The 9,781-nt window shown below is 32.4% G+C and overlaps 1 protein-coding gene across 1 annotated transcript; it reads left to right on the top strand.

Annotated features, from left to right (window-relative positions):
• Window positions 1-221: 221 nt before the first annotated feature.
• Window positions 222-7,682, top strand: LOC134707823 (uncharacterized). The gene is made up of 2 exons (XM_063567882.1): window positions 222-1,888; window positions 3,811-7,682. The coding sequence occupies exons 1-2, from the start codon at window positions 483-485 to the stop codon at window positions 6,326-6,328; spliced, it is 3,924 nt and encodes a 1,307-aa protein (XP_063423952.1). The 5' UTR covers window positions 222-482; the 3' UTR covers window positions 6,329-7,682.
• Window positions 7,683-9,781: the final 2,099 nt, after the last annotated feature.

Genomic DNA, 9,781 nt, shown 5'->3' with positions numbered 1-9,781 from the left:
AAAAAAGAATGCAGTTTTACCCTTGATATCTTGTAATATATAGATATTTATTATAAACCGGTTACCATAAATGTTATGTCATACATTATAAATTTAATTATTTGAAAATTAAAAAAAAATAAAAAGTGCAACACATGTTATTGTGACATATTGAAAATAATTCTGTTACGAAATCCTTTTTAAAATCAATAACAAAATACTTTGTTATGTCTATCCAGGAAGTATGTAAAGAAAACTAAAATGTACATATTGATGACAAACGATGATGGATTGGGAGAAAATATACTAGTTCTCTAGGTGATCAACAGGTAAAATCGAACATGATTTTGTGTAATGGGTGGATACCCCTTCTTGCTTTTCTATCATAAACGTCCTTGGATATTCATCTCATGCCGTTGATATTGAAATTCCCTTTAATTCAACAAATTGAATGTACTGTCTAGGTTAAAGACATGGATACACGTACTATCTAAGTTAAAGACATGGATAACCGTCTTTATCTTTTCAAAGGGAGAAATGGAAAATGGGGAACACAAGATCGACGTAAATCATCTCCATGTGTACAGTCAAAACCCGAGGACGACTACCTAAGATATATATATGAATGTAAACCATGCTGTGTTATTCTTACGGACGTCATGCAGTTTTCTGAGAGTGATTTGACGACTGGTAAAAGAAATGTCTTACAAGCTGGAAAAGGATTTCAAGATAAAAGTGACAAAATATCAAAATCGAAAACCACCTCTTCACAGGAGAAGAGTAGCGTTATAAATAAAAGGTTCACTTTGAAGAAAAGATTGAACACATCTTTCATTAAAACATGTACCAAAAATGAGTACTTGTACAAATTGGCATCATCTTACAACAGTTTAAAGTCAATTTTCTTGAAAAGACACAACAGGATAAATAGAAGAAAGGGTTTATCCTACGTTAAAGCTTATCCAATTAGACGTAGGTTGTCTTCAAGACCTGAATCGGAAATGGCTAAAAATAATCCGGTTTTAACAGAAGAGAGAGTATTTGATCAACCTTATATAAAAAATACAATGAACTTGGTCGACAAAAGAAGTGTTAATGCTGAAAATCAGTCGAATGAGTGTGATCTGGGATTTAAAGAAACTGCAAATCCGTTAACGAAGACAGATATACCTCACACGACATTTTATTCTTTACTGAAAGAAAATAGTGACATAACTGGGCATGAAATATTTTGTGATTTGAATTGTGCTAATTTTTCATTGTCCGGGGAATCTGACATAACTATACAGCACAGTGAACCACTGAATGAGTATAGATTCAGCTGTGCAAATAAGAATTGTGCAACAAAAAACTCGCTTTCAAGAATACGGGATTTCGAAGCTTTAAAGAAAGTAGGCGAAAGCTACTGTTGTTGCTATTGTTACATTTCAAAGGATAGTCTTGTTTCAATAAATGAACACATAGAACAAACCCACAATACAATCGTACTCTTTACTTGCTTATTATGCGACAAAACAATTCATGGCTACCAACAGGGACTAATTCCCCATTTTGAATTAGAACATCCAAACCAGATGATTCAATATCGACAGGTCTCGGATTTCTATAACATTAGAAATGCCACCATAAAGCCACAAGAGGAAAGGAATACATTTATTCATAATGAAAATAGCCAACAAATTTGTAATAAAGTGAGCTTCTCTGATATTGATAAAGTCGTTAGCACGGAAGCAGACAGTACAGTTACAGAAGACGAACTTCATCAGCGAAATAACTATAACTATATTACAAATAACAAGGAGGAACTTATTCCTACTGATAAGGAACAGAAACAAGAAGGAATTGTAATTTCTGAAAATACCCTGGATAAAAATACCCCGAATGAGGAAATACAGAAAGGAGATAAGTGGTAAGCTTGGCTACGAAGTTTTTTTTTTTTTTAACTAGAAATGAAAAGTAAATAGTAAATAGACCCATCTAGGTAAATGGATAAAGTCATCATAGATACCAGGACTAAATTTAGTATATACGCCAGACGGGCGTTTCGTCTAAAAAAGACTCATCAGTGCGCTTGAATCCAAAAAAGTTAAAAATGCCAAATAAAGTACGAAGTTGAAGAGCATTGAGGACACAAATTCCTAAAAGTTTTGCCAAATACAGCTAAGTTAATCTATGCCTGAGGTAAAAAAAACAGTAAACAGTTAATTTATAAATATTACCATATCAATGATAATTCATGTCAGCACAAAAGGAACGCGTTTACAAGTCTTCCCTTTTGTTTGTAACTAATGGAAACAATTTGTTTCTCTTTCTTTTTTTTTTTCTTTTTTTAATCAAACCATGTGAATAGTTTCCGGGCAGTTAACTGTACACTGAATGTTTTATTTTCGTTCCGTTGACTAATCAAGCGTTTTTAATTTGTAATAAATATGCTTCCAAAATACTACTTAAGCCAGATTTTCCATCATCAAAACGTAATATGCCAAATGGTGTAAGTGAAAAGTATAAAATATATCAATAAAAATATCAGACGGGTGTTATACTTGTGACGAGGAAGCTGGAGTTTCAGTTTCATTATCAATTTATTACAGAAATTATTATCAGTGATATGAATCACGCGATTTAAATCAAACCGGGTAATGATCAGGTGCTCCGGAAGGATAAACAGTCCCTGTTTTAAGATGTGACCCGTCGTTTTCAATTCAAATATAGTAATAAACCTCTTTCGATGATGCCACAATTGATGAAAAGAGGAAGGGTTTGTAGTATCGACAGTTGTGATTTTAATGTGGCCATCTATGACACAGATTTGAAATAAAAGTAAACCAACAACTCGTAACGGTGTCTGTAAAAATGTAAAACGAATTTTCTGCATAATGAGCTGTTTTTATGAAACGTTATCTGGTAAACTCAAATTTTAATTGTTTTAGTTCTGATTTCGTCCTGGTGTTTTTTTTATTCGTAAAGCCTTTTTTGCAAGGGTGTTGTCAGATTTTTCGACTCGTATGTATGTGTTGCCCCGCGGAATTCTCATTATTATTTGAAAATATCAGATTGTTCTCTTTGCAGTTTATTGTTTTATTGATGTTTCACTCTCAGTATTTTATATTTATGGTGTTCCAGGAAAAAATATGTGATAGATTCATTACAAAATCGAATAAGATAAAATATATAAACGTCCAAATTAAAAAAAATCCTAAATGAAAATTTACTGCATATAAATAAGAAGATGCAGTATGATTGCCCATGAGACAACTGTCCACAAGAGGCTAAAATGACACAGACATTAACAACTATAGGTCACCGTACGGCCTTCATCAATGAGCAATGCCCATACCGCATAGTCAGCTATGAAAGGCCCCGATATGACAATGTAAAACATTTCAAACTAGAAAACATACGGCCTTATTAATATAAAAAAATGAACAAAAAACAAATATGTAACACATAAACAAACGACAACCACTGAAATACAGGATCCTGACTTGGGACAGGCATATACATAAATATTGTGGCAGGGTTAAACATGTTAGCGGGATGCCATGCCAACAAATGTAATGACAAATTATCGACAGTGATATCCCACTTCACATTAAGTTGAAGATGAACAATACAACATGTAGATACTGGTACGTACTAACTCTTTCAGAGCACCTGAGTTCATTATCGTTTTATTTTGATCACTTTTTTTTATATACCAAACTAATAATTTGTTTGTGATTTTTACTTAAATAATTAGATTCTACTATCCAGATATTTTATAGAGCAATTTCATACAACCCTTATCAATGTTGCACACAATAAATGATGTTCAATATTTAAATTTTGCAGGGACAATCCCATTCATAACGCACAACATGAACTTACCGATGAGGCGGAGTTCACTAATGCGCTTGGCATACGAATAGTTGACGTTATGAGTCTTCATCCCGAAACCAACAATGATGACACGTTGTGGCAGGGAAGTGATTATCAGAGCATATTATCGAAGCAGCCCAACGAAAAAATATCAAACAGTGTGCACAAAACAGACTGTCTAGATAAAAGGAATGATACACAAATCATATATGAAAGAAGTCAGTTTATTTCCAATAAATGTTCATCAAGTTCATGTACGTACAGTGCATGTAATGGTGACCCCCTTCTTTTGTCTCGAATGACTGACTTTCTACATGTTACACAAATAGAAATCAAGCATTTGTTTGATTGTTCCCTGTGTTATAAAAGAAGTCTCAATGCTACTAATCACTGGAACGAAGGTAACCCGGGATTCAGAGAATCTGCAGAACCGTTAATGACGAAAGATGTACCCCACAAAACATTTTATTCTTTACTGAAGGCAAGTAAGAAAAGATTACGCTTACTAGAGGTTCATGTTGGAGATATACACATAAGTAACGAAAAATACGCCAGCGAGACAGCGATATACATCTGCTCTAGATGCAAAGAAAATATGCCAGCATTATTTTTCATTGATGACCATTTGAACAGCAAACATAAAGATTTGTTTGTAAGCTTAAACTCAAAGATGGATCAGCTTAAGGAGTCAGAAACTGTTAGGAATGTGATAGATGATGTGCATTTGTGTCTAGCTATTGATACAAATTTGTATAATGCCGTTCAGAATACAATACAAGAAAAAATGACCCAAAATGAACTAAAGAAAAAATTAAATTTTCATTTACCTAAATCAAAAGAATCACGAGACGGAACGACAATCAAACAACTTATTGAAAAAAATAATGGTGTAGGATCAAGTCAGTTAAACGAAAAATGTATTAACTCTGAGAAAACTAGTGATAACATCAGCTACATAAAAAACGTTGCAGAAGTTACCCAATCACCGATTAATAGTCAAAATCCATCATTATATCAAGTAGAACAATGTCATAAAAAGACAGATTCAGCTCCGGCAACTGCTACTAAATCTATGCCGGTAACAGGCAAATCAGAATTCAACAGCCGTATATTGAAAACACAACAGTTCACTGCTGTCAGTTCTTCATGCAATATTCATGCTGTTAACAATGAAACCAAAATACAGTTTCCAGACGATGACGTTATCATCGTTGAAGAAAGTTGTACGGATAATAAGAGCATCTGCAATTCAGTGAGAAAATCGCCACTGGTACCTTCACGCCAGCAAGAAGGTTTCGTCATTCCAATGAATCTGCGTAAAGAATATGTTAATCATATTAATAATGATGTTGTATATCAAGGTACTTCTGTTGACAACAAGAGATTGTATTCTGGATACACAGTTCAACCAATAAGGCCCGTCGTAAATCAGCAACATCCAGCTGCAACGAACAGTTACAAAACCGATAATGCAAAGTACCAATCAATAAGTAAGAATGGCAACTATCATGTACAAACAAAGCAGTGTTCACAAAATCTGTATCCTGGGATAAAATATTCTGGAATAGGGCAGCATTATTGCCGGAATGTGTTTCCCTTGGACACCAGAGTCGACGTAAAGAATGATCACAGACTGAAGACAAAACTTGTGACTAACAACGAAAGCTATCATCAGGGTGTAAAACATAACTCATTAATTCCTTTTCAAAACAATTACAATGAAAACGTCAATAATCAGAGATCAGAGAAATCAGCCCAAAGTACTACCATGCACACTCATTTACTAGGGCATCAGACTCAATTTCCTTTATCGACAAGTCAATACAATGTTTTTAATGCCAGAACTAGGGAAACAAATGATTGTTCGACTACCAAAACTGATGAAATTAAACACGGTTTTCCTTCATGTAACATGTTGAGAGATCAACACATATGCAACGGAAATGAGAGAGGAAATTACTTTCAATTACCAAGACGCACGTCCAGTGCAATTATCGATGAATTATATTCTAAGAACAGTTCACTACCAACTCTTCCTTATGGAAACTACCAGACATATCCTCCAAGAACACTATATCAACAGACATATATAGATGGTCATATGTTCAGGAATCAGCGTTTTATTCGTAGATATCCATTAAATAATCCTTATCAGAATCAATTGAGAAGACAGCGAGTGATATCTGCCCAAAAATGTTGCCAACTAAGTTCGCCGACGTTGTCATCTTTCGAAAACCAGACTTTATTTCCTGATAATATGCATCGGCATTGTATGTCTCATCAGTTTGGAAATATCAAAGAACACAGGCAAAGCACTTCAAGTAACCTACGTGATTGTGATCGATTACAAAGTGATTGTCTATCACATATGGAAATTCAAACATCTTCTCTTGAATATTCAGACGATACGTCACCTGAAAAATATCAAATGTTTAAGTTATCACCAGTTGGCCAAAATCGACGTTGTGAAAAAATGCCATATTTTTTGTAATTCGATTTTTTATATGGGAAATGACTGAATTTCAATTAACATTATAGTTATTTGATGTTTTAAACGTAGCTTACACTATCTGATGATTGGTTTTTCAAGATTTATGTTTTGCAAAAATTACACTAGTCATTGTAACATCTTATCTAGGAAATCATATGGTTCAGATGATTGAAAGTTAAAAAAAAAAATACTTAAAGTAAAATAAGGTGTTTAAGTTCATTGATGCATATTTTACGACAAGGCATAAGGAAAACAAATTTTTTTTTTTACAGATTTCCAAAAGCATGTGCTTCGTGCGAATTCATCAATTTTTAATTATTGTTAGTTTGGAAATGAATTGGAATATGCATCAATAACATCTCGATTCGCAATACTTAAAGACTGAAATATATGACTAAACAGAGGGTACTGTTTAAAATCAAGTGGAAATTAAAATTTTCTGTATTGAAAGTATACAAGTATATTCATAAGCACATAAACTATGATTGAATACTGTTATAATTTACAATTCGTATTCTTTATTACCTTTTACTTTACAGTTCATTGGAGTCAATGTACTTGAAATTTAAGTACAACAGATTTTTGGTTGCACGTTTACATTTTCAGCATTTTGAACGTTTGTCTTTTTCAAATCTCATGAAGTTATGATGTTCAGACATGGATTACTGAGATCATTGTTGGTAACATTTTTGTACCAATATTTTGAGTACAAATCAAGTACTGGAAAATACAAGTACCTAAATATTACAATAAATATAAAGTAAAGAAATAGTACTAAATATAACAAGTAAATTTCCAGTACTACAAATTTTAAGTACAGAAATAGTACCTATGCAAAAGTAGCTGTGCAGGTTAACTGTTTGATAATCTTTTTACTAATAAGTTTTTAATAAATCTTAACAAACTTGGCGCGAACAAGTTATATTTCTAAATGTAATTTTCCCCAAGTTACTTAGATTTTGGACACACTAAAATAACACGGAAATCGCCTTCAGTCCCTGACGGCAAAATGTACATATACGGCATGACAACTTTATTTTTTGGTAGAGTCCAGTTTCAACTGCTAGCATGTGAGAAAAAATGTTTCTTGGAAAGTGGTCCCCGTTACATATAGTAGGGCTATATTGTCGAAAAAAATTGTAAACTGAAGCTCTTTTTGTTTTATAGATAAATTATACCCGTTATCAATAAACGAATAGATATTTGATAATATCTAAAAGTCGTTGCTTAAAAATATTGTCTTGTCTTTAGCCGTTGTATTGATAAATAAAAGTATTATTTTTTTTACTTCACTATAATGGTTGCTTCACAGTATTTTTGTTGTTAAGTGATTTTAAGATGCATATAACTTTTATAGGACATTTCTTTGTACTCTGAATTAAAATAATGAAAATAAAGTTTAATTGTGTTGACTAGTTTGAGCATACATATATCTCCCGGGAATGATTTTTTTTATCATGATTTCCTTTATAGGTTGCTGCTGCTCGCACGGAAGCTATTTAACCATGATTTCCAAATGGTAAAATTGAAATCATATATTCGTAAATTTTACGGACGCCAACACTAGTTGGCTGACTGTTATGAAATATCCGTTTAACAGATGATATTGGATATGTTACTTATTTCGTTATCACAATCCTGTCCCCTTTTCATGAATGGGGCCTATCGAATCAGACCTGTTACCGGGTTTGAACTAGCAAGAGCAACACGACAGGTACCTCATATGGAGCAGAATATGCTAAACCTTCAAGATGACATGCGATAAGTTTTTAATGGGGTTCGTGCTGCTTAGTATCTAGTTTATGTTGTGTTTTATATACTATTGTTTGTCTATTTGATTTTTCCTTTTTAGCCATGGGGTAGCTAATTTATTTGTATTTCTGAGTTTGAATGTCCATCTGGTATCTGTCGCCTCTCTTTTATATATTGTTAATAGTTAGACATTCTCAATTAAGATTAAGAATGAAAAAAATACTTTTAGCCACAGCTTGCATTGAAATTAAACAATACATATCATGTGCATAATCATAAAGGGCTATCGAACCTACCATACTAAATGCATTTGTTGTCAGCAGAATACGTTTGATATTAATTTTATGCATTTTGTGACTTGCTTCACTAAACCAAGACAGTTGTTTAGCTCATCTTGATTTAAGATTCTATCTGTTGTTCATAGGATAAAGTAACAGTTGGTTGCATTATATTGATTTTACATTACGAAATATTATTTGTTTTGATTTCATAATTATTATTTTCATTACTATTCATTTAAACAGTATATGGTTTTTACCCACAGTTTAACATTACATTTGTGTTTTCAAACCGTCAAACTCTATATATGTGCAATTAACCTGTACATTATCATTTGTGTATTTTTTTGCTGTGAGGTACCTGTCATATTATTAACACAGTTTATTTCATATATGAATTTTACACGATTAGTTGTATTTCTTCATTTTTTAAGAATATTCGACCAAATACTTTCTACGACAAAAACCTTTTTTTTTTATATTGGCTAGTTGGACAAATGTATATAAAAATACCGAACTACAAGGCTTATTCAGAAATGGGAAGTACATGAACACTGACAAAAATAAAAGCTGTCAATCGACAGAACCAAGTGAAAACAACTGCCATTTCGTATTCCTGACTTGATACAGGCTTTTTCTGAAAGCTAGCTAAAACTTTCACTTGCATGAATGTTGTTTATAGTTCCCAAATATTGATAAAATAAGGTGACCACCATAAAAAACATGATAGGTTAGTGTCACAATAATTAGCATCCAGCAGACAATTCTGTACATGAGTAAATATACATCAAAAACATACAACATAACTGACTACAAAATCAATCAAACAAGGAAATGAATTTTACAAAGACGCCAACAAAAAAGATGTAATAGATCAATTAAAAAAATAGTTGAATTTGACAATGTGCCTTAATGCTCAAGGTGTAATGGCAGATTTGCTATTTCTTAATCTAACAAATTACAATGTGCCTTCTTTCTTGGAAAAAGAAAAGAAACCAATTTTCTGAATATTTTGACGCTTTGATAAATGTTATTGGAAAATGAAGATGACACACAGTCTTACAAATTTTTAAATCAATATCTGATGCATACTGCAGTACTTACTGTAACTGCTGTTGGTGTAATCATGCATACGAATACATTTATGTGTAATTAAGTATACAGAAACATTTATGGTAGTGATCACAAGTGGTAATAATGAATAAAATATGATGGGTTGTGTACAATTTAAAGTTAATGTTTCAACCATAAAATTTTACAAGAACAAAATTATGATCAAAACGCATGTCGGCCTTAATCCATTAGTAAATAACCGTAAAAGGTATGTAACATGTTAATGTTATACTACGTAATATCTAAATGAATCAATGCAATGAAAATAAAACTAAATTTAAAAACGAGTTAACTTGTGTGCAGTCTTTGT

Source organism: Mytilus trossulus, chromosome 2, assembly GCF_036588685.1.
Source record: "Mytilus trossulus isolate FHL-02 chromosome 2, PNRI_Mtr1.1.1.hap1, whole genome shotgun sequence".
NCBI classification, from domain to species: domain Eukaryota; kingdom Metazoa; phylum Mollusca; class Bivalvia; order Mytilida; family Mytilidae; genus Mytilus; species Mytilus trossulus.
The sequence above is the reverse complement of the archived record's forward strand: the minus strand, read 5'-3'. Positions and strand labels throughout refer to the sequence as shown.

What these genes read in the sequence shown, in the direction of transcription:
- LOC134707823 (XM_063567882.1), top strand. Translation starts at nt 483, where the DNA reads ATGGATAACCGTCTTTATCTTTTCAAAGGGAGAAATGGAAAATGGGGA. An exon ending in ATACAGAAAGGAGATAAGTG is followed by an intron (nt 1,889 to 3,810) that starts GTAAGCTTGGCT and finishes TAAATTTTGCAG; the next exon opens with GGACAATCCCATTCATAACG.